The 26,280-nt window shown below is 41.5% G+C and overlaps 1 protein-coding gene across 11 annotated transcripts in view; it reads right to left on the reverse strand.

Annotated features, from left to right (window-relative positions):
- Positions 1-26,280, reverse strand: part of HDAC4 (histone deacetylase 4) — a 267,634-nt gene that overhangs the window by 236,618 nt on the left and 4,736 nt on the right. For all 11 annotated transcript variants that reach the window (XM_042783708.1, XM_042783716.1, XM_042783715.1 and 8 more), the window contains exon 2: positions 4,820-5,069. In XM_042783708.1, the coding sequence (XP_042639642.1) occupies positions 4,820-4,841 (22 nt within the window). In that variant the 5' untranslated portion in view covers positions 4,842-5,069. The remainder of the gene's footprint in view (positions 1-4,819; positions 5,070-26,280) is intronic.

The raw sequence follows: 26,280 nt of genomic DNA on the forward strand, positions 1-26,280 counted from the left end.
TGTAGAGAAAAGACAGCATCAGAGATAATGAGGTTCTACCTATACTCTCTATTAGTAGTGTTTCACTTGTGTAGAGGAGCCTGAATGCCCCGTCTAGAGTAATCCAGCTGTAATGAACTGGAGCATCAGACAGGCAGGGGAAGCAGGGATACACCACGTCCAGATGTTTCTCCAGATGACAGCCACCAAGTACCAGTTGTGCCCCATCCCTGCTAGAGAAGGACTGGAATTCAGGCCCTATGTTTATTGTAAGGATGCTCTTGCCCCCACATAACTTAGAGAAACGGACTCATTACTGCCAGAAAGTAGGTCAGTGTCATTTAAAGCCAGTTTGAAATGCATCTCCACAGAAACTTCTTAATCTTTAAAAAGACAACACATAAAATATTTATTGGAGGTGCAAAATGTTTGAGACACTAACAGCGAAAGCTCTTATGTATACTGCATGAAATGGCTTTCCATGCCTCATTTGGCCACGGAGTAGGAGAGTGGCTTCTCACACTCGGCAGATAACAGACCATACAAAAGTGCTTATCAGCCTAGCAAATCACAGCACATGACTTGCTAACTCATTTTCCCAGTGCTGTGGGATCATGAAGCTTTCTGCTTTCTCTGGTATCTATCTCCTCTCAGCCTTGATGATTGTGCTGCAGATTTTTCCATATCAGATAGGCAGCTCATTCTTAAACTTCAATATTCCTAATTATCAAACATTCAGCATTTCAAAATGTAAATAAAATTTGCATCTCCGCAAGAGTAGCTCCGTAGAAAGAATATAGCATTTGCATTCAGACTGGCTAATTCCTGTAAGATAACATTTCATAAACAAAATGCTTCATTGAACATGGAGATTTTCAGCTTTTACAAAGGAAAGTGAACTTTAAACAAATACAAATCAGTTGAGTGATTAAGTGTTTTGGGTTTTTAAACTAATCTTTATGTATAACTAGTATCAGCAGAACAATCTTTACTGATTAAAGAATCAAAGGATAGTAAAACTCAAACCACTGAAAATTAAGGGGGGGTAAGAAGGTGATTTCAGGAAATCATTTAAGGTCAGTAAGAGGGAGGAAAAAAAAAAAAAAAGGGAAAAAAAGATAAAAAGAAAAAAAATTCACACACATACTCACAACCCAGTCTGGGTAAGATGAGCAGCATCAGCACCACAGGTTACGTAAGGCAAGTTTAAATTGTGGGCAACATAACAGGTTAAGAAGTGAAACTAAACATGCTTTCCCCTGCCCCCCTCCCCAGCTTTGTCATAATCCTAAATGTTATCTTAATTAGCCTAATTTTCTTAATTATACTTTGCAGCAACGTGATTTTTATAGCACAATTTCAGCGTTTTTTTCAGCTTTGTTCCAGCGCCCGAAGAAGCGGCAACTCCTCCGCCAAAAGCCAAAGGGCAGGCAGTGCCCCCGAGCTTTGCCTTGGCAAGGTCTGCGTAGCCTCCCGCGCCCACCACTGCAGGGGAAAGCTCGTCCTGCTGCCACCCCGCCCTCCCACCTCAGTCCCTTTCCCCTCCCCACCTTCACCCTGCCCAGCAGTTCCCCCCAAATCGATTCCCATTCCTGCCTGGGAACCCACAAAACCTGCCGACATGTGTGGAGAGCTGGTCGTTCCTCCAGAGCACCGTGATAGGTGCGTGGTGCTTGTGGCAAGAGGGACAGGAGCAGCCCACCTGCTCCTCACGCACACAACACGCCCACGTGTGGTTCTGTGGCAAGTCAAGTTCACAAGAGTGGCTGGTCTCAACCCAAAGCTCAAGTGGGAGAGTGCCTCAGGCCCAGAAAACAAAGGCCACGGTCCTTACCCTACGTCCAGCGCTCAAGACAGATTGATTTACCCATTGATAGTTCTTAAGGATTAACTTCTCCCACCTGGGTGTTCTTACTTCTCCCAAAGTTATTTCTTACTCTCTGAGAAAGTTTACTGCACAATATAACAAAAGAAGTGGCAGTGATGGAGGAATAATGTGCAAAGTGTTATGCTCAGACAATTTAGCCTTCTCCGTATTTTTTCACCTTGTTCAATGAGAAGCCTTTTCAGTACCCAACATTTCTCACAAGAGAGTTTTGCAGAGTGGAAAGGGGGGTGAAGAAAACAACCCAAACCACTTTCATTCATCTACGCTGCAACAATTTTATGGCACCGCTCCTAAAACATCCCATTAGTGATAAGTTTGGAGAAGATTAGAGAAGAAAGCTTGTATCCACTGAAGCAACGTTTAATAGGCTCCTAAATTCAGCCAGAGCCTTCCCTTAAACAATGCACATCATTAGTAATAATTACCTGCATCTGTATAATCAAAATAGCTATCACAAGTGACATGAGAAGTCCAGATGTCACCTTTGGCAAGGTTTGGAAAGTATTTCTACCAATTATTATAAAACTGACTCTAAAAGAGAAACAAGCAATAAGAATACCACGGTATAAGCCAGAGGTAAAAAGCCACCATGATACACTAAAATTTCAACCTAAAGCTTGGAAATACAACCAAAATAAGAACTGAACACTTAGGAAGGGCAGTGGGAGAATTTCTCAACAGCATCTGATGAGAAGTAAGACTCTGTGGAAGTTGATACCATTTGAAAATATTTTCATACAAAGGCTACCTGCAGAACACCATGCTGTAAAAAATAGCACCATGAGATCATTTCCTTCACTTTTTCAGTTTTACAAATGTTTTTCACTCTTTAAATAATATCCAGTGAACCAGTTGACAATGGGCCTTAAGTTTCTCTCACATGTCCTTCATTTCAAGGGTTACTGTCAATATGGAGTTTAAGCTGTATTTCTAAATAACAAAACTGTAATCCTTTCTTTACCTTTGCAAGGGCTAACTACCAGAGTAGACTTGAAAAAAAAAAAAAGAAAGCCTTTCCCCTATTAATAGTCTTATTTTCTACAAAACACTCATAGTCACAACTTTAACTCTTACCGAGTCATCCGATACCTCACTCTAAGGTGACAAGTGCCAAGAACGTTTAGGAACAGCAGCACAGGAGAACATACCTATGTCCAAAACCATCCAGTTGGGCTGCCATTTCTCCGGGCTTTGATTAGACCAGCCTGCTCAGCAGGGCCCACTCCAGACACAGTTGTTAGACAAGCTAGGCTCAAACCGATTTTTAGCATTACAGAAACACTTCTTACATGAAGAGCCGCTTCTTTTCCTTCATTAGCCCTTCTTACATGACTCCCTGCTACACCATCAGCACAGAACTCGAGCAAAAGTAGCAGAACCAGTAAAAAGAGGCAAGATTGGAGGGGGGAAAAAAACAAAGTTAGCAGATGAATTAAGGGAAAACAAGACAAATCAGCAGCAGGCTTCCAGTACTCCTGCGTGAACGGAACAGCCCAGCTAAAAAGCACATCCCCCATTCCCAAATATCTGGAGAACTGCTCCTTAAGTAGTAAAACATTATCCTGTTAGGCTTGTTTGTTGGTTTTTGCATGTAGGTATATATTTAACCTATCCGACCACAATGAGGAAAAAAGCAGGAGACCATTAGCTCCTCAGTCTCATTCATATTTGAGACATGAAAGTATTCAAGTAGCAACTACCCACTTATTTGAAGAACAGATCTCTTGAAAAACATCACACTGCAAGAAACATGTCACAGGTGAATACCTGTACGCACTCTACTCATATGAATATATTTAGTTTCCCAACTCCCCATAGCACCAGAAGCAAGTTTCAAAATCTAAGACTGCTACATTATGAAAGTAGAAGCCAGATTTTTTCTTTTTGATGATACCAATAATTTTAGAGACTTAAAATCTTATTTCAGTTCCTACGCGAGAGTCAGATTTTCAGCACTGCTGCTCATGAACTCCAGCATCCCTATTTACTGCAATGTTTCTTGCTCCAGCCTCAGAAACGCAAATGGGCTGCTAGAAGTAATTTTGAAGCAAATATAAAATTCTTCCCCCACAAATATATATAGTCCCTTAAATCTTAGGAGCTGTTTGTTGGCTTTTAACACTTCAGTCTTATTTGATTGTTAACCCAAAAGTGATTAAACTGAAGTCACAAAAGCAACCTCTCAAAGGCATAGTTAAATAAGTACTTTCATGTGCCTTGTCATTGTTGGATTACTTGCTTCACAGCAGTCATTTTTTCTACCATAAACTGAAATAGTCAAGGCAGGCACATTAGAGCACAATTAAAATTCCTCTTCCAAAGCACAAGCTCACAAAACTCTGCCTAACACAAAGTTACCTGAAATTCGCTAAATACGAATGTATGAGACAACTTTAAGGTAGAAAGCAGGTAACTGAGTATGTACAGATCCTCTTGACAGACAGAAATGTGCAATTTTGTACTGACGAATCATGTCTTAAATTACAAAACACATTAGGGATAACCCCCCAGACAACGTTAGATGGATCAATTGACTCATTCCAGACAAACTATTCTTTCCTACTAAAAAGTCCTTTAAAAGTCAAAGAATTTTTAAATATCAGTAAAGACACACCAGCAGAACCATGACCATTCCTTAGAGATACACTGCATACCGTTAAAGACTTATCAGTATAGATTTAACAAATTAAACATCTGGTTAACATCTCAGAAAATACCTACAGCTTTCAGGGATATGTAATGCAACAATTAGAAACCTAAAATGGCAAGATTTCCTTGTAACTCTGGTAACAGCAACACAGTTCTCCATTTTTCAAAGTCTCATTTTTCAACACAGTAGTAGTCCAGGGAGGGGGATTAGATTATCATTTCAACACAATGAAAAGTCTGTTCGTGCCACAAACACATGGTGTTTTGCTGTTGTTACTAGATTTAAAGTGGTTTTGCCCTTACCTGGATGGCTTTGGGAGCTCATTGCTAGTAACGTCTAGTCCTTTGGAGAAGGGATTCAAGACAGATCAGTTTCCACGCAAGTAACAGCAGCTCTAAAGAGCTCCAATGCTTCACCAATACATAGAAATTGGAAGTGGGGATTAAATCATGGCCACCTTATAAAATCCAGGGCACAGTGACATGCTGCGTTGTATAGGGAATAATCCAATAGGGTGGCAGAATATCTTCTAATGGCTTTCAAAATGGGAACCTGCAATTAAAGAAAAAGATGTCTACATTAAAGAATTAAGATTTGCAATCATTTAAATCACACATTATGTAACATATTTATCCCCAGAAGAAAAGATTAAGCTAGGATACTATTTTGGGCATTAAAGGTTGCAGAGGGAGTAATTTTCGGAGTTACAGATGTAATTTTGATTAATAACCATAAAAAAGCAGACTAATGTTTAACATCACCAAAAAAAAAAAATCCAATAAAAAAAAGTTTTCAACTACACATGCAAGTCTTAAAACGCCAAATTTGCGTGTTAATTCTCATTCTCCAACAGCACCATATGAAGCCACTTCAGTCCAACAGTTTCCATATTTTAAAAGCCGTATGTATGAGTGGTAACTGTACTCCACGCATCTGTTCCCCAAAGAAGTCTGAAGAAAAATTCCTTGGTGCCAAGAAGTGGTCTTGGAGCAGGAAGGAAAAAAAACCCACACAATCAATTCCACTCCCACTCTGTCCAAGCCTCCAACAGATTATTAAGAAGCAACTTCATACTGCCCGGAGGGGGAAAAAATCCACCATTCCCAATTATTTTTAAGATGTGTATTAGAGGGGAAGAAGAAGAGAGAAAAAACCCCACGGAGTTAGCAACCTAGTATAACCCTGCCCCTCCTCCCCCTCCAAAAAAAATAAACATATAAACACAGTAGATACCCCTAGCTTATAGAAACCCCCACAAATGGGGTCTCTGATGCAACCAGAAATACTTACACCAAAAGAACCTGCTGCAAGGTGTCCTGATGTTCAGTTTTGGGGGTTTGGAGTTTTTCTGGCACTATACCACGTGGCAACCAGTATTTCTAAATAGCCATGTTTTAGAGACAGGGTATCACAGGGAGACTGATCTGTTTTAACATACACAGAGAGACCTGCCACCAGCAGGTCGTGCTCAGAGACGCAGGCTACCTACCAGCTAAAGCTGGTGAAACAGATTAAACCAAATTGTGCCATTTGCACGAAGTGTTTCACAACCACAGGTTACTGCCCTTCTTTGCACCAAAGAAGCCACCAGCATTCAGGCTCCCAACAGACAACCTCTCCTGGCTACAGAGGACGGTGTGTTAAGAGATGGCCAGTACCCAGAGGAGCTCCCCCCTGCCCCGACAGGGCCCTTGGGCCCCCGCAGCTTGGCTAGCAGCAACAGTTGCTGCCCAGCGCTCCCTAACTCACTTCAGCCACTCAGTCAGCCTGCTGGCAGAAGCCAACTAGTTAACCCACCTCAATTAAACCCGCTGACTCTGCTCAACCCACAGCAGGGAGCACTCACCCCAAACTGCTCCACCAGCAGATCCGAGGGTGTGGTGACCTCCAGCACAGCGACGGCAATATTCCTTGGGCGGGGGATGATTATGATAGCAACTACTACTGCTGCTTGCACAATGAGCATCTGTCCACAATTTATCTGTGCCATTACACTTCAAGTAGTCCCATCTATTCTTGGAAGAGCTCTTATCGTGCTCAGATATTTGTGTTCCTTTCCCATAAGGCAGCAAAACCAGGTCTACGACTTAAATACCACCAACGGCACTTATGATGGGCCCTGCTTTATAATGGTACTTCCCTGGTTTGCAGAATAATGCCCAAGCAGACGATGTTGAACAAAGAGGTCTTCCTCGATGTATTTCATTAAAAACCCTCTTTAATTGGCTGTTTCTCTCTACCCCTAGTGTCTCAGCACTACTACTCCTCTCCAAGTCCCGCTGCCCATCTTGCATTTTTAAAGACCTGAAATGCTCTTTCAAGTCATGCATCAAATTCAAGAGGAAATTACTTAAGTGTCATTTCTAATCCCTGCAGGTCTCTGCCATCCCAAACGTTCAAGATCTTCTAGCTCCATTAATTTGCATATCCTCTTGAACAGAGTCAGGTCAGCTTAGACCAGGCATTAGCAAAATATTAACGTCATTCCCTTCCAATAAAAACAGAAGGTAATGTTATAGCATAAGCAATCTCAGCTGTAGACAAGAAGTATTCGGAATGGACTTAACAGATTTCTGTCTACTCATTTTCACAATGCACGAATGAAGTGCAGAGCATGAACAGTGAGAAGCCGTGTACGAATTTCCCAAAGAAACTGAACTGAAACATTAGCAGCACTTCCATTTAACAGCACCATCAGTTTATCTATTCCCACTCCTTCCCCCAAAGGTCTATCTAAATTCATTCAGGCATGAGACCTCCAAAATATTAAGCCTCTGCATGTTTTAGTAATGCTAGTGCATGGGAAAAAGAGAGACAACAAAATATCCATGCTCAGATCGGACAAGCTACACATTGTTCACCTACAATTGTTTTTTCTAAATGTTTCCTACATTTCTTTTGGAAGTAAAGCATAAGCAAAACAAACCTTCCTAGGATACAGACTGCAAGCATTTCCCAAGTTATTTCACCACCAAAATCTTATTTTCAGTTACCAGTTGCATGGATGTCAACGCAGTCCAGTAAGACATTTCCAAAGCACTCAAGAGTTGTTGTCAGGCCCCTATCGGCAACAATTCTTGTGTAAATTTGTCTTTTTGCCACTATCTCACAAAAAACACTTCTCAATTTAGGAGAAGCAAAATGCTATCTACCCCCTATGCCTAGGATATTTGGAGGTCTATAGGGTTTTCCAAGCAAATTCTCTTATTTAAAAAAAAAAAAAAAAAAAAAAACACAAAACAGAAACAACAACAAAACAACCCCACATATACCACAGAGCTTATTTTACTTCTACTCCACTGCCTTCCCAGACAAGGGTGATCACCTCTGGCCTGCATATCTCAGCCATAAGAAGAGCAAGTCCATCCCACGCATCCTCTGGAGGCAACCTCCTCCTCCTCGCGAGCTCACCAGGCACAGGCAAGGACTGGGCCACGGTCGGGATGAGCTGCTTAGGCAGCCTGCCCACTACTCACCCAGACACACGCCGTCCGCGATGGGGATGAGTACGCGTGTGTTTATAGCAGCACGATCCTCTCGTGAGTAACTATGTTGGCCAGGCAGGTTGCTCACCTTCCTCTTTCAGGGGGAGTGGGATCACAGGCACAGCAGGCTTCGCCGCGCGGGTGCTCGGGTCAGACTCACTGGGCTCCAGTGTGCAGAGAGAGAGATGGACGACTGCTGCCACGGGAGCGTTTCGCTTAGCCTGCCTGTTGTCTCTGAGCAAGCCCCAGGACTGCCTGCTGGCTAGGTGAGTTTTCTTGGCAGACAACAAGCAGTGGCATACTGACTGTGCCAGCTTTGGCGCTTCACGTGGAGTCCTTCCCTCGGCACAGAGCAAAAGGCAGCCAAAGAGCATCCTCACACAAGACTGTGGATGGCACCGCACATTTCAGACTATGGGGCAGAAAGGCTGGGCAGAATTGTAGGCTAAAACAAGCAGGTGTGTAAAACACACTCTCTTATTTAACCAGCTGTAGCAAATAGGACTGGTATGATCACACTTTCTGCCTCACAGAATTGTCCAAGTCTAGTCCCCGCTGGATTTTCAGAAAACCCCGGAATAGGAGCATAAAGGGCAAATTATTGCCTACTTCTACCAGGGTACGCCCAAGAGCACCTGCTCCCTAACACCACACACTGGTGCACCTGCAGCTGTATCCTTGTCACATCCCTGGTTCAGCAGGTCACCACAGCCTGAGTGTGCCGTCACCTCCTTGTCACCAACTGATAAAGAGCCCCCATATTTGCAGTCATCATACGGCAAGAAACAGACTGAGGGGCCACAGCCTCAGCAAACAACCCCTTGTTTCTCAGTTGTTTTGGTGCCTCGACAAACCACTCACCCTACACTAAAGGCATTATTGGTCATTTTAGCTCTTCTCTTATTCATCTCCTACCAGCGAATACATCACACAACACACTTGGTCCCCAGCAGTACAGCAGGCAGACCTTCCATCATTTATGTCAAGGAAGGGAATGCATCTGCTTAAAACACTTCCATGAGACTTCAACTGCTTCTTCCAGAAGCTGCAAAGAAAACAGCGTCAAATTCATCAACAGGCTGGGTCATCACAGGTGGCAACAAACCACCTATACACAGGAATAATGTGTATAGGGAAGAAGCATATGGCTCTAAATACAAAACTGTTTTAACAGCTCTGTAAAACAGAAGGTCCCTCACCTTCTTCCTTTCCAACTGCATGACCAGCTTGCCCCCCAAAACCACCCACAACACAGTTCCACTACTCAGTTCTGAACTATTCCTTCCACCCACTTTCCCAGACCACTTTTTCCCCACTGGGCACCTGGCCAACCATTAAGAGACAGAATTGCGTGTGAACTAGGAAATCTAAGTAATCCAACAGTTTTCCAAGTCTGTTTCCATACATTTTGCAGCTACTGAAGGGGGGGGGGGGGGGTGTGGTAATGATAAAGAATCTTACAGTTCCACTATACGAGTGTTTTGACAGTATGAATGTTCACCTTCCTCTTCTCAGACCATTCCAGCTGTACTTCTACTAGTCACAAGTACAGATGTGCAGTAACCAGTAATTAAAGTTATGATAGAGCTTTATTTACAAAGCTCTATTTTTCAGAGCTTAAATTGCTACTGTACTTCAGCCAAGATAAAAATCTTGGCCTAAGGGTGAAGTTTCAAGATTGTTTTAAGCCAAGTCAGTCTGGTTGGTTCAGGATATCCAGCTATCGATGACCTTGCTCAGTCTGCAGGCCCTCTCAGATGCATACCATTAACACCCCCAGATGGCAACGCTACAGCCAGCTGACAAGATCACTTGAAAAACCTCAGTTAAACAAAACTTAACTGCCTGCTGACTCAATGCATCAAAACATGGTGTAAGTCATACACCTACCATACACATCGCCGTGCTTTGAAGTTTATTTCTAGGTCCAGAGAAAGCTGCTCTGCCTTTCCAACCTGGGAATGTTAAAAGCTTTGCACAAAACACTGCCTTTTAGCAGGACAAGAAAGCCAGCACTGTGAAGACAACAGCAGAAGGGATGGAAGGAGAACACCTTCCACACCCTGGCACTTCTTTAGCAGAACTCCAACACTGCAGGGTTTGGTCTCTGAAAGCCATGGAAATACCCATCTTCCAAAGAGCATTATCATCGACCCTTCTGCCTGAGACTGCAGAAGAAACACCGGTAACAATTTGATTTGCTCCCCGCCTCGCCCTCAAAATCTACCAAGCTATTAGATTCCATGCTGCATTAACAGGCAAACAGCATTAAGTTTAATCCCACATGCTCCGCGTAAGGTGATAACAGCATCACCTTGATGCTTGCTTGGATTCCGACTCGTAACATGCAGCCTGTGAACGACCCGACGCTGCAGCATGCATGTGCTTTGCACAGTCACAGACCTAACGAGAGGCGGTGACTCTGTTGGAGCTTATGGATTACAACTCTCCTCTGACAACAGATCCTGAACTTTACCCAGAGGAAAAGCAAAAAAAAAAAAAAAAAACCTCCCTTTGCTTTTCAGAGGTTATTTGTAAAATACTGTCAATATAGTATCTATATATGAAAGGAGGAGGAGACAAGGAAGAAGCATATAGCTGTTTGAAAATAATAATAATTTACTATGACCTCAAAATGATTTACTGCATCTTTATTTAGAGCAGAGGCAGTGTGAAACTGTCTCCCAGGCTGATTCTTCTCTCTAGGGACTGTGCCTCCAGAGCCACCACTTTGCAAGATGACAAAAACAGTGGCAGTAGTCCTGAGGACTCACATAACCCCTCCACAACATGACTTCAACTCCTGCTTCTCAAGCAGGATACAGTTTTACTGAATCTGTCCCGGGAGACCAAGTTTCACAAGCATTGCCCACTTCCCGAAGTGCTGGATTTCCTACAGTTTCAATGATACTTAAAACAGACCTCTCCCAGAAAACATATTTGCAAGCCTCAAACATCATCAGACATCCTCTCAAACAGTTTTAAGTCTCTGAAGACAGTGTTTCTGTCTCTAAACACATAATGCAGGAGTTACGGGCTGCACTGTAAAATATACCATCAGCTTAATGCTCAGCTGTAGACAGAACAGCAACTAGAATACCATGAGCGTAATAGAAAATAAAAATAGAACACCAAATCTGCTGCTGTATTAGCCCAAATCCTCCCAAACCATTAATATTGTGTGAAAATCTGGACACTCCCCTCCATGTCCAAATACATAGTGTAAGAGTTTCAGAAGAAGGGCAAGGAAAAAAAATGATCAGAAGTGTGGTACAAATTTCTCATAAAGGTGAAGCAGATGAGTCTTCAGCCCAGAGAGAGATGACTTAATCATGATTCTGCATTACTGCAATAAGCTTAATATAGAGAAGCCAACAATCACTCTGTTTTCCATCTATTTCCTTCAGAGCAAGAAGTTTTTCCCATTCTTTTTCTGGGAGAGAGGTTGGGTGGACACAGAAGGGAGGAAAACTATCAGAAAAGATACTTTGGGTGACAAGCTGAAGCAGAGAGCTACTACACTACTCCTTCTTAGATGCACTACGAAACTCGGAGTGTTGGAGAAAACAAAAGTTTTCCTCAATTCCACAAGCAAATTGACAGACATCTTAGAAAAGAGGTCAAACACCAAGTGCTTCTTCACAAGGCCATGAAACCTATGAGACAAGTCAAGAGAGTGTTTCAGAGAAGTGCCACCACATGCAAGTCCTGTTGTGAAACGCCTCCCAAGGTACATCGCCTTGGATGCCACTGAGGAACACAGCAATCAAGTACCTTTAAAGACAAAAGCCCACCTATGCATCAACCTACAGTCACCAAATCAACTCAAGTCTGCTTTATCCTACACTGACAAGACAGTCCCATCTTGAAAAATATAAAGTTTACTCCTTATAACTTTCTATATTGCACTGAAATCACATACCAAAGTCTTAATTAGTTTCCAGACAAGTGGTGAGTACACCTGCATTCATTAAGTTAAAGAAAATACTCAAGTGAGCTGGCAAGTGGAAGCATGTATACAGCACTCAGGTATCCATATGGAAGAAGAAAAGAGAGCAACATCAGTCTGAGTACCTGAAGCCTTCATTACAGTTAGAAATGTGTAATAATTAAACAGCAAACCCAACTTAACATAGCTGCTACAAAAATAGCTTCTCACCAGTAGTATACCAGGTATGCACACACGTCTCAGTACAGATCCAGACTGACCAGTCTAGCCCTTATCACTAGAGTATCCCATCTTTGCTAAACCTGTTGTTTCCTTACTCCTGTCTTGCAGTAGCAAAACCAGAGGTACCTACGTTTAAGATCAAAAGCTCAACCCAATGATTCAAATGTCCTAGCCATCTAAGAAATACAGCAGCATTACCCAGTACTTCAAGGAATTAAAACACAGTACATTTGTTTAGCAAATGCTGACATTTCAATGCCAGCCATTACAAGTGCTATTCTCAGATGACAGCCTAGAGTAGAACAAATATTGTGGTTCCGCCTCTCCCTTAAACTTCCACTTTCAAATACACGCTGTGAAGATTTATTGCTTATACGCTCACACTAAACATTTTCACTTTGTGACAGGTTTTGTATGGTATAACGTTCAGAAAGAGATTCAATCTCTAACCACATTTGTCCTAAGTGTTAAATTACAGTATATGTGCATTAAGACTTCAAGAATAACCGATACCTACTCTGTATTTACGCAGTTCCTTCAGGGAAGGCAATAATACATTGCTCGACGGTCCCTGGTAGTCGCTTTTGGAGCAATCCTGCTATTATTTCAGGCAGTGGCTCGTTAAGCAAGCCTCTGCAATATAAGCAGTGCTATATACACGCACTGAAGTCACCATCAGACGTTGAAGGAAACAGAATGAGCAACAGCCACAAATGGCAAGACACCATGAACTAATTCTGAGCTACTTTATTAACACAAAACTAATCCACAGCTATTCAAGGGTAGCAAACCTATATAGAAATAATTAATCTAATTACGTGTAACAAATTCTCAATAAAAATGATCAAGAAAAACTCCTTTCTACAGTTTCATACACCCTTGCTTCTTATTGTCAAGAAACACCACTACTAATGTCAACAGCATGCACATTCCTTAAGTAAGGCTGCCTTTCCCGGGCTCTTCTCAGTTGTGTTTCAAAGTCAAGTCGGCTTCTCCAACTGCTCTCTGGTGGCAGCCCTTGCGCTTCAGTCGTGTAAATCCAAATGCTGAGACACTGGTCCAAACTGAAAACACGGGGGGCATTGATATTTCAGTAGAAATTAAGACCTTTTTACCCATTTCAATGTTAAATTAACACATACCAGCCACTATTAGAGCTTGCCCCTAGCAGAAGTCTCCAAGTTTTCCTCACTAAGCTTTAAACCAAGGACTACTTGGAAAAACATGCTTTTTGCATATTCTTCACAAAATTCCTCGTGGTACCTTCTACAGACACTTTTGCAAATCACCACCTTGATCAACAGTTACAGCTGCTTTGAAAGCTGAAGGTGTCTCCATGTCCTAAAAAGAAAAACCTTTGATCATCTGCTGAACACCATGAAACCCCAAAAGTTTTTGTGGCCCTTTTCCTTCATTGTCAGGAATACACAAGAGTATCAACGTTATTTCTACTTTCACAGGTTTCACACCAATAGTAATACCACTGGGTAGCTGATGAAGGGATCTGCTGATATTGCCTCTATTTTTAGATCTCGACAAGTACTGCTGTCGAAGCAGCATTGCAGGTATCTCAAATACACACAGAAGCAAAAAACCACGGCTTTGGAAACAACCAAGGGGATGATGAGTGGGCCTAAATCCTCCATGCGTAATCCAAGACTCTGAACAAAAGATCATCTTCAGGAACCCGAGCAAATCTGGAAATACCACCTCATGTTCACTCTGCGGGAGCTCCAATTTAAAGTGGTCAACAGCTTGGAAAAATTTTTTTAGAGTCAAGCAGGAAAACAGCTCGTAGAGGAGCTGCACATTCAGAAATGCAACTGACTGTGTGTAAAACCTGGGAATATGTAGATTTGCAGGATTACAGAGCCCTCCTTGACTAGCAAGACTCTGGCAGAGGGTCTGAAAGAGCAGGATGCTTCTGAGCTCGATCCAGTTTCTCAGCAAGAGCAGCAAGAACAAGCAGTCTCACAGATGGATCCGCGTGGGAGGGAGAAAGGATAAAAGTCTGCCTCGGGAGCCTGTTCCAGCTGCTACTGAAGCCTTGGAGGAGTCAGTACAAATTGGGCACAGTTACCTATAAAAATCTACCATTTGGGGTTTTTCTGAAGCCCTCTTCTCCTCCCCCCCCCCACCCCCCCATGTTTTTTCTCCTTGCTAGTATTTCTGCATTTGAAAGAGTTTGAATCAGATAGCTGAAAGTAGTGCTTGACAGAAGGTAAATGAATACCAAGAGTTTATGGACAACATCCCTCTCATTTCTTCATTCGTTCCTTGTAGATCACCCTACCTACAACAATTCAGAAGCACAAAAAACAGAACTCCTTTTAAATACTTGATTGAAGTGATAAAAAATGGTATTTTCTCTTTAATCAAAATCCCAATAACATTTTCAGTGCCCTGAAGAGTTTCTGCAACCAGCAGACAGCAAGCTCATCTCACTGACTGAAGCAATCCCATGCAAACTCCAGAACAGCCAAAGCTTCCTATCAGTGCGCCTGATCTAAACACAACACTTCAACAGCATACTAAGGTCCCCCCTAATTTGTGCAAATTCAAGTTTCAGCAACTTGTAATGTACTGCAACATTTTAAAACTTACTGTTGTATCACTGAAGTCCCATTAAAGCATTTCAGCAGCACCGAGATCTCTCTACTTTGCTGACATTCATCTTCAGTGTGCTGTACCGAAGATATTCATAAAATCCTTTTTCCATGCTGCTAGTACAGTAGACACCAAGGGGGAATAAAACTGCATCATGATAGAAAGTTCACAGATCCAGTCACCTTTTTTCTGTAGACTTGCTCAGTAATGCAGCTTTTAAACTGAGTGATATTTTCTTCACCTGCTTGTGCATACACACACGATCTTCCTTTCTCTTTCAGAACAGTTCAATATAGATAAAAAAAGGATACCGACACCTTTATATAATTAGTTTTTGGAAACAACTGAAAACCTTCAGCTTGTCAGCCACATTTTCACTCTAGCTCAGCTTTCTCCACTAATAATGAACAACCCACAATTCTTTACCTGGGGTTGTTTTTCAGATCCTCATACATAGGTAGGGAAAGGCAGAAGGAAAAACATCCAGCTTTTTTATTCATGTACTTCAGCTGTTACAGACCACATCTGAACTTCTTGTTCCTTCTGACAAAGAATCAAAATTACTGGTCACTAGCTGTGCCTAACCCATCTGGTCTACCAGCACAAAATAGCTGAGCACATTTGTCATCAATCACTGTTAATTACTTCATTAACTTGGAAAATAATATTGACTTTTTTTTTAAAAGAACAAACATTGTTTAAGGTTAGTCTAGTTTTGGGTTGGGTTTTTTTGTTGTTTTTTAATTGAATGCTATCTGATTACCAAGGGAAAAGAATTTAGTCTGAACACTAAAGCAACCCTGTCACAACTCGTGCAATTCTTTTGTCTAGTAAAACATTTCCCCAAGTGTCTTTTGGAACTGACTACACTGCAATGCTAGTTTTAACCAGCATTAAGTTTAACCAGAAACTTAATTATGCATGTTCTCAAATACTCCGTGCTCACTGCACATTGTTAACCGCGCTGCCATTTCCACCTACTACCACCGTGCTTTTCAAGTTCTGACCTTTGTCATGCTCTTGGAAAGAAACATGCCTCAAGGTCTCCACAAACAAGTTGCATCATTTTCAGGTGGGCATTTAGCCCTCTGCTGCCCGCTGCAAAATGATGACACAGAAAGAGAGATATTACAACAGTTTGTGCATTTTAATCTGCAACATGGATACCCTGGCACAGGAAAAAAAGAAGAAAAAAAAAAAAACACAAACAAGTGTTATCATGCTAACAGCACAGACTAAAATCAGTTAAGATTCATACAGCATGATGCAAACTTCCCCCTGGAGTCTCTCACTGCTCCAGAGGCAGGTCTGGCTCACCCACTGAAGATCTCAGCCCTGCTCCACCACCTCCACCTCCCCGTCCCCAGCAGACGAGCTCACCTCCCTTCCAGGCACCCGTGCCCACTCACCCGGCCTCGGCCAGCCACGCTCTCTGGGAAGAGCCACTCAGCTTGATTCTTTATTACATTTTTTCATGCCCTAGTTAAGTGGCTTAAACACTTATTGTCAACCTTCAAAACCCTATTTCGTTTGAGAACAATCTGATGCCATTTTCTAAATCTAGAATGACACACACCCCCCCTACAACAGCACCTATTAACCCAGCTTTATTACGCCACTGGCAGGAACCGACTGCCAGCTACCACCATTCATACACACACACCCCTTTTCGCTACTAACCTCCACATCCCACGAGCCTGCCCCACAGAGAAAAGGCTTGCCAAAATAACGCTGCAGGAAAGCATGCAGACCTCATGTAAGCACCCCGACTGGCCACTGCCCAGCTCATCAGAAAACAGCATGCCCTCACCCACAAAAGCTAGCACCGGGGGATCCAAAGTTTACATTTTTGTAGGTTTTACTGCTACTGCCTTCCACTGAATGTGATACAAAACACGACATTTTCTTCAGCAACGCAGTAATCCAGACCCCAGCACTAATGAACTTGTGGTGTCACTCTTCTATTTCTTCTTTTAATGGGCCTCTCTCTTCCTACAGCCGATAAAAATCAGTGTACAACTCTAGTGCATTTTATATTTACATTCCTTCTTACTCAAAGGATCTTCACCAGGTCATGTCCTAAACCCAAATTTAAAATGCAATGTAACTTTTGTTATTGGTTGGGGAAATCTTTTCTTCTCTGACATACACCTGTAAAAGCATGACAGAGCTGGCAGTCAAACACTGAAATTCAGATCACTGATGGAGTACTAAAAGCTAAGTCTCCAGTTATTTTTGCCCTGTAAAGAACTTTAAATGGTAACTAGAATTTTTTTTCTTTAGATGGTATGTGACATGCGACATGCTAGCTAGCAGTGATTTTTTTTTTTGCCCCCATGCAGAACCGCCTTTGCTAAAGCATGGTGCTTTCAGGCTGAGGTTTATCAGGCAGGGAATGCAGAGCGGGCAGCATCACCAGCTCCCCAGGGACCATCCTGCTGCTCACAGGTCCTGCATGAAGCGCACGGGCTCACCCCTCGGGACACTGGGCAGGCAGTCCTGGCCACACTCCTCCATCCCTGGCTTATCTGCCAAAGCTGCCGAGCCCTTATCTGCCAAAGCACAAGTCTGCTGGTAACCCAAGGGGCAACAATCCCCATGGGAAGCTAAAAGAAACGTATGCCTTTACATTCACAGGGGTTCCAGGTTGTCCACTTGCTCCATTTTTAAATTACAAATCACACTCTCGAGCCACAGACATGGCCAGAATAGAAAATTAACTCAATTACCAGAAAAATGTAAATTCCTGTCTTGTACCCCTCTAAGTAGGGACATGTTTTTAACGACCAACATCATCCTTTAATAAAAACTAGAATCTTCAGTCAAGTATTTCAAGCTTGCAGCTGACAAGCAAGAAAAGCAAGGAAGCCACAACTGACATAAATAAAATGCCCTCAAGTATAGTAATTTGTTTTATAATACCATCAAAGCAAAAAAGGACAAAACCTTTAAAGAAGTACTTACAGGTTACCTTTAGAGAGTGGTACAGTGGACATCAAACTTTTGAGAGTTTACTTACCAGGTGTTGCTTCTAACCTCAAGGATGTTATTTAACTGAGAGCAAAGGAAGAGCTCCATCTACTTTATGATTTACACCACATTTTATATAGCTCATTTTGTCTGTTTTCACAACACGAACACAGCAAGACAAATTGGAATTGTTCCTTGATGTACGAAAACTGGATTGTAAAGCCACAAAAACTGAGATATATTTCAAGGACATATATAGGATCTGACATAGGTGTTTTTTTAAGGTGGGTTTTAAAACAGTCACCAGTTGAAAAGACAGACTTCAACTCAGAGCCCTAGCTTAAATATGCAAGGGCTCACATTCTGCTAACTTTCTATGATCTAGATTAAAATTTACACTGCCATTTATGGCTTTACACACTAAACAGCACAGACACAATATTCTTCCCTGTAAGACATTCCTCTTTCAGGACAGGAATCAAGCAAAGTAATTTAAACCTGCTTTTGCCCCTATTCAGCCTTCTCTCTCCATTTTTAAAACACACCATGGGCCAAACTTCAGTATCTTTTACTCACTCTTCTGGGTTTGGGGATTTTGCACCTTTGCATGCTCCTAAATATCTTCCTGAAACCTTAACACTAACAGTTTCACAGCTACCACACCAGGAGGAATTGCTCAGCTTTCAAGATGAGCTGTCATTAGCCACCAAAGCTCTGCTGTACAGAATCTCCTTTCGCTTTATCACCTGCTTCTTGGAATACTCTAAAAGAAATGAGCAGGAAAAAGTACAAGATACTTTCAAAATCTTTAGTTTTGTTGATTTTAAACATTAGTCTGGATGCATCTGTGTTACCATGAACATAATGATTAATAAATTACATTATGCCAGAAGCAAAAAAAAAAAAAAAAAAAAAAAAGACACAGCCCAATGGCCATCACCAGCAACCACCACTAGCTAAAACTGCAGTCGCTTTCTGTAAGAAGTCAGTGAAAATGCAAAGCCAGCTGTGGTGTGCTACAAAAGACAAATAACTCCCCTGGATTTTAGTCATCTCTGAAAATTTACATTTCAGTACCAGTTTTATAAATTCAAGCAACAGTACACAGCCACTGCAAAGCAAACCTGACTCCCTGCTACCTCAAAATACTGTGCATGCAAAGCACACTCCAAGGCTGGGAAGAAAGAGATTGTAATAATTTTTTCCTGAAATGGAATGGGGAGATAAGATCAAGTGAAAAGGAATAGAGGCTGCTGACATATCTAGATGCACAGAAGCCAGTAAAGGTGCAAATAGGCAGCCATTTCTACCAAGAGTGCAAAAGCCAGTAACATTCAAAAACAACTTAAATTCTGCTAAAAAACTTTGCATTAAAGCGAGAGACCAGTCCAGCACAGAACTATATAGAACAGTTCCCTTTGACCAAGACAGCTTCACTTCTCATTCAAGGAAATACTGAACAAAGGTTTCTATTCAAAAAAAAAGCCTCCATTTTGAATATGACAGTATTTATGAATCACTTTGGACACTTACCTTTTAGCACTTTAATTTGGAAGTACTATAAAAAAAGACTCTACATAAAGCTGTAAACCACCCTGACAAAGCTGCATCAATTACCAGTTACAAACCCTTCCACAAACCAGGAAAGAGTTTGTTGCCCTGAAGCCACAAACAGCAAATTTCACACAAGATTTCAGAGAGAGGAGAAAATAAAGGCTATATTGACCATGCATCCCTGAAGACAGATATTATAGAGCAAGAACTGAAGTTTACGTGACTTGATAGTAGATGACAAACACAGGAGAGCTGTTTCAAAAAGGCAATACTTGGATATCCAGCTGTTGTCTTCCAAGTTTTGAGACACACACCAAGCAAAAATATATATATGTGACAATATGAAATATACGAATTCTTTGGGTTTAGATATATATATATGAAATATATAGGTGTAAAATACACATAGAGATATGAAAACACCAGAGCCAAAGAAAGCATTTCTTTTTATTTTCACTTGATCTGCCTATTACCTCTGAATCAGAGACATGAGCTCAAAGGCCAGTTTTGGATATAGCCTGAGACATGTATTTTGCACATTTATAAGCAAGAGCAAAAGCAGCTCTTCCATTCTATGGCAGGGACTGAACTCGGCTTCAGTAACTTGTTTCATTCAGTGAGCCTGTTTCCTAAAGGAGGAAAAAAAAGTACTCCAACTAGGACACCTGCTTGACAGCCCTTGGCTTCTCTTCTGAGATGAAGTACACGGGAAAGTCAGCTACCTAACGAGCACAGAGAACTTCAGTGCTTGCCAGTATCAAAAAATAAGTATGTACAAAAGCTAGGAAGATGTATAAAAAAGAAAAAAATATCAGACCTTTTGAGGCTGAATAAGCCTTCCACATATGGCACAATACAACAGAAACAATCTACCCAGAAACATAAGCCACTGCAGAGAAATTAAAGCAACTCAACAACTCTCCAAAAGCAAGACTTGCAGCCAGCAGTGAGGATTCAGATGTTACCACTTGGATGAAACCATCTCAAGATCTCTCCATACCTGTGGTAAACATAACGGCTAGCAACTGAACAAGAGATCACTCAGCCAGACTCACAGCACTGAAGCTCCTGAAGAAAGGTTATGACAAAGCGTGTTTGCCAGCAGGGAGGCTCAATGGAGACACACAAAGGGTTGGGGGGGGCCTGCTCTAGGAGAGAAGAGAGAGCCCCACGAAGAAGAGGGGAAGCCAAGAGACCGTGAAATGCCAGACCATGAAAAATCCCTGTGCTCTATACATGCTCTTTCCATCACAGGCACCCCAAGCTCTGCACTAGAAGCTCATTCCCTGCTGCCCAGAAAGCACCCAGTGACACGGTGTGCAGTCCTCCTCATTTTGTAGTCCTCCTGTAGCTGCAGGAAAACATTAGTACCTTTTCCTATGTTTGCTTGAATTTCACACCCACACTTGTTGGTTGGCTACAGCATATGCTCAGAATTCACTTATCCGTATTCAGAGGCTGTGATAATTTAGATTTTTGTTGCCAGTGTTAAGAATGAGCCTCAGAGCTATACACTGAGGCCCTGGAATTTAAATATACGATAACACTGTAAATAAAAGGAAACAAATTCCTTAAGGAAAACCTTTTCGCATGCCAGATCAGTTCCCAATAGTAACTGCTCTGCTTTGACAAGAGATAAATATTTACAGTCTAGAACAGAGAACACCTTGTGTTGCAATACTAGGAATGCAAGCCTGATCAGTCCCCAGTATACTTAGGTTATTTTGATTAAAAAAAAAAAAAAAAAAAAAAAAAAGAAAGAAAAAACCCCATAATCTGAGTACTTAGAAGCACACACATTAGTCTGCTCATTTACACCACCAAAATGAAAAACTGAAGGTAGTCATACAGAGAAATTGTCAAACATATGAATCCAGAACAGATTTTCACAAAAGGAGACCTCATCCCCCAGGGAATGTAGACAGTTTACAGTAAAAGTCTAAATTATTGCCAAGAATATGCTGCCTTTTATTTTTTTTCTTTTATTTAAATAGAGCCTAACTTGCTTCTCTTTAAAGTTGATCTAGTGAATGTAGATACTGGAGAATTTTCTTACTGGGGGCAAAAGGCATCAAGAAGGATCAGATGTCCACACCAAACTCCTCAGATTAGGGGGTTAGCACACTGGGAATACCCTCGGAAGAGGGATGAGAAAGCTCAGGCTCTAGTTCATTCGTCTATGTCTCAATTTCCAGTGTGCCTCCCAACCTCCCAGCTTGATCAGCTCCTTCCAGCAAAGGAAAGAATGTGGGGAATGTCATTCATAATGGCACTTGGGAAGATCTAGGAATGGAAAGTATACAATAACTGGATATCCTTCTCACAAGGAGGGGTGATAAGCCCCATGCAAAGAAGATGCTCTCATTTCTAGCATTCGACGGCTGTGTCTCAAGTTGCTTGGGTTTTCTGCCATTTTAAATGAGGTAAATACCTAATTAAATATGAATGCAATTTTTTTTTTTAAACTGCCTATGCAGTCCTAACTTCAGTTTATAACAGGACCAGCGCAAGGACAGCCTGGCTTAGCTGTTACACTACAGGATCTCGTAACTGGAGTATAATATTCCTCACCCCATTGCTATATGGGCTTTTATGACACATACCCTTTGAAGCGTGGCAGTCCAGCCACCAGTAGGCTTTCGGAAGAGGTCGATGTCTATCTCAGCGTCTCAGTTTTCTCACTTCCTTCTCCTCTTACAGTGGAATTATTACCTTGTGCAAAACTTTCCTGCCTTGACCTCACTCACACCATGGTCAGCATCGCTCTGTGATACCATCTCCGCAATCAGTCAAGCGCTCTGCCTTATGTTCTGTGCACAAGTTCTTCATTTGCTCCGCTGCTTTCAGCATCCCTGTACATCAGTTTATTTTTAGATGAGCATTTTTATAGCAAAGACCAGAAGCTGCAGCACACTTTCAGTGCCACACTGAATTCAGCTGAGATTTCTAATACTGTCAATAATTGATGTAAGGACACTTTAGTCTGATGGTCATAGAAAATTGGTACCAGCTACATGTCTGCCGTCCAGGACCACTGTTAAACCCTGGGCGCTCACCGCAGCGCTCTCCCAACTGCCCCACACCACCGCCCCCAGCTTACCAACCAGTTCACAAAGATCAGCCCAAAAGGGATTCATACCATTCACTTCTCCATCAAAAGAATGGATCCTGCTTTGTTTTTTCATGTATGTGTGTAAGCTTTCAGCACCGAGAGGGATTTGATCACCCCCACTGAACAGAACGCCAGCGATCTTTAGGCTTGCAGTGCCACAAACCAAACAAGAATCAGATTCATCAGGTACCACCACCACCTATTTCTGTTTACAAAGTGCACTTAGTGCAAGAAACATCAGCAAGGGATACCCACATACGACCACAGAGGTGAACAAGACCATGTAGTCTGTGTAAACCCACCAAAATAAGCATAGATTGCTCATAAAACTGCATAGAAAAGTCTTCTCTATTTTCAACAATTCACAGGATGTGCTCATGAACAAGATTTCAATTCACAAGGCCATCTTCTTCAAGGTATACTGTAGCAAAGAAGAATTACACTTTGCTACCATCCAGCTCTTCAAGAAGGCAGGCCATTTTTTTTTTTTTTTGCTCACTTCAAAAACTACCTGTATTTGGGATTTTAACAACATCCAGAACATACACTAACAAAAACTAGATAACTGTAGCTCCCATGGAGAAAAATGTAACTTTCCTAATACTTTGAACAACACTCCCTTTCTGAATACCTGTTGGATTCTGTTCTCAACAAAATTAATTCATTGTTTCAGGCTTACATTTTGGATCCTTTTCTTTGAGTGATGCCCATAAAATGGAAAGTTTTGTCAACACAACACCAGAACTAACTTGAACTTTTTTCCACTGAGCAAATGCAACGTAAACTATCTTAGCGTATAAGGAAAATGCAACACAGTAGAAGTATGTTAACTGACTACAGATAATGTTGTGAAAATTACATGGTTTTATTGAAGTAAAACGAAAACTCAAATGGGAAGACAACTTCAAAAACACTAAGGGAAGGGGGAACGTGAGAGAAGATGAACGTAATGTGCTCATCTACCTTTAATCCTGAAAAGCAAATTTGAATAACTGCTTATTCAACATGAAACACTCAAAGACGTGAGGGCGGACGCAGCTGTGCTGCTGCACCTTCCTACCAGTGCCCTCGCACTATCGCGGAGAGGACAAAGCAGCATCAGTCCAGGCAGGTACAACACCCTGCAAAATCTTGCACACCGGTACTGGGTGACAGACCAGTTATTTATAACTGATATTTCTCAAATTTAAGTTAACGCAAATTATATTGGCAAACTAATGCTATCTTGTGCAAATTAAGTCTGATTTTACACAGAACAAGTCACAGTATACTAAATGTTCACAGAATTTAACAGTAATTAAATCTTCCTGACAGACACCTCATGAAAGCACCAGTTCTTCAGAAAAATTAATAAAGTGAATTATTTCTCATGTGTGAAATATCAAAATTCTTCACTACTTATAAAATATGAATGGAGTTAAGTTCAACTGGATGTCAGTGTTCACCAGAATGAAAGCGACACACTTAAAACAATCATTTCAAACACTACATTGCTACGCTGCTAGCACCCAATCCAAGATGTTCATCTCCTATACATTATTTTATCCTATGACTGCAAAAAGCAAAACCCTTAGAATACAATTCTTCAACCAACAGCTTACTTGCTTGCTATAAAATGTACAGATACACACATCCAGGAAAGGTGTACCAGAGATCAAACTTGAAAGAAAACAAGAGAGTGAACACAGCAACTAACCCAGGCATGACAGCCAGATTGCACCCAAGGCAGGGTCTTCAATTTGCCATTTCAGCAAGTCACATCTGCAACATGGAGAGCTGAAAAACTTGCTGAGTGTTTTCCTAGACATCATCACCTTGTGGGCAACACACTACCAGAGCAGCACTTAGTCATATCCTAAGGATTTGTCCAAATTACTGTAATGATGCCCCAAAGAAATTAGCTCTTCCTTCCACAGACTTTGGATAAGCCACATTAGCTGCACACATCACCTCCAGCTCTTCCCAACACCTCTCTGGCTCCTTTCTGCTCCTCAACCAAATGAAATGGCTGTCTCAGAGGACCGTTTGCGTAAAAAACAAAAACAACAACAAAAAAAAAAGTTACAAAACCTAATCTTGACCAAACTGGAAAGAGGCTTCTTATTAGCCTAAGACCCAATTTTCAAATTGCAACTTTTTGGGTTTTAAATACTTCTTGTATGAGGAACAAAGGTGCAATCACTGGATGAGGGCAGACGGCTAAGTGTGCCCATGACCACAAGTCAACACACATTCCTCTGCACTAGCAGATGGCAGTCTGAAGCAGATTTTAATCAAACTTTTCTGAGGTAATATCCAATAGGAAAACATGAAGGAAAAAAAAAAAAAATGAAGTTGATCAAGATGTGCCTAGTAATGAATGCCATGAATAAAAGCCCCGAGTTTTTATAGAGGAAGGCCAAGCTGTAATTCCTTGCAAAGGGAAAACCACAGAAGCTTTCCAAGAGATTTTACAGTCTTTTCCTAATTGTTCCCTTTTTCAACATCATTATGCAACCTCTGTGTGCCTTCCTGGCTCTCTACCCGCCTTACTTTACCCAGTTCCCATTTTAAATTTTAACTTTTAAATTTTGTGAGGAAACTCCTTTAAGATAGCCAGACATACAGTTCATATTTGTTTCTCCTCCTCTCAGTTTAAACTGCCCAAGCCTTCCCGGTGAAGAAGCACTGCCCAAAATCTGCCTGCTATTCAAGCATCCCTGGCAATGACAAGCACCATTTCATGTATCATCTGTCATATATTGCCTTATCAACATGGTCCACTGCAGGATAATGTAAACCTGGCCCACTTCAGTTTTCTGCATAACACAACCAAAATGCAAGTGGTGATAATTACTAGAGCGGTCTAAGGACTTCCCTCGTCCAAGGACTCAAACACAGAGACAATATATATGTGACAATCTAAGTCGAATCAAAATGCTAAGCAGCATCTCCTCCCCCACCATGCACAGCTTTTAGTTCAATTTTTTAGACTACCCCTTTTAATAAAGTGGCAATATTGTTACCTAGTAATCACTAAAGCATACAGCTTTAGCGTTATTACTGTTTCTCAGCCTAAACAATTTGAGGCAAAACCACATATTTTCATGGGTTCTTTTCCCTCCCCTACTCAGACTTCTGAGACCAGCAAGCAAGCTGAAGAGAACCAGGTTCCTTGCCTTGCTTTGGAGCATCGGTATGCTTGGAGCTGGGAAACCTGGAAGCGAAGGTAAATGGAAAACAGAAGCAATCCATTAGGGAAGTGGACTCAAAACTGAAAAGCAATTTTGAATGCAGTGACAAGACACATCCTTGAGCTTCTCTGTCCAGCAAAACACAATTTTTACAAAAGCACAAACGCAAAGGATTTCAGCAGGAGTCTGATAAAATTTAAACCCTATGGCTGGCCTTGTAGACTAGGTAGCAGGAATGAAAAACATTACAGAAAAGCACTGGGATAACTGGAAACAAGTTAAAGGTAAACTGGCGGAGCAATGAAGTAGATGATATCACCAAAGCAGCCAGCAAGAGTCAAGAACACTCAGCAAATATTTAATAAATGTCATTACCAGTGTCCAAGTAACATGTTCAATTACTATTTCTTCATGGTTTGTGACAAGCTTTCCCATTTGGAACAGGCTAGCAACAGATAATACTCAGGAAATAAACTATTCTGGTAATATTACTGTGTGTACTCAACCATAGATGCAAGACAAGCAAAAATATGGTCCCAAGGGTTGGGGGTTTTATATTATACATATATATATATACACACAAACACACACAATGCCAAAGAGTATTTCCTTCCAGTAAATACAAATACATACAATGCCAAGGAATGTAACACAATCACTCCTGTAACTGGAAAAGGACACCAATGAAATG

The sequence above is a fragment of the Tyto alba genome, unplaced genomic scaffold (genome assembly GCF_018691265.1).
Source record: "Tyto alba isolate M040663 unplaced genomic scaffold, T.alba_DEE_v4.0 Super-Scaffold_7, whole genome shotgun sequence".
NCBI classification, from domain to species: Eukaryota; Metazoa; Chordata; class Aves; order Strigiformes; family Tytonidae; genus Tyto; species Tyto alba.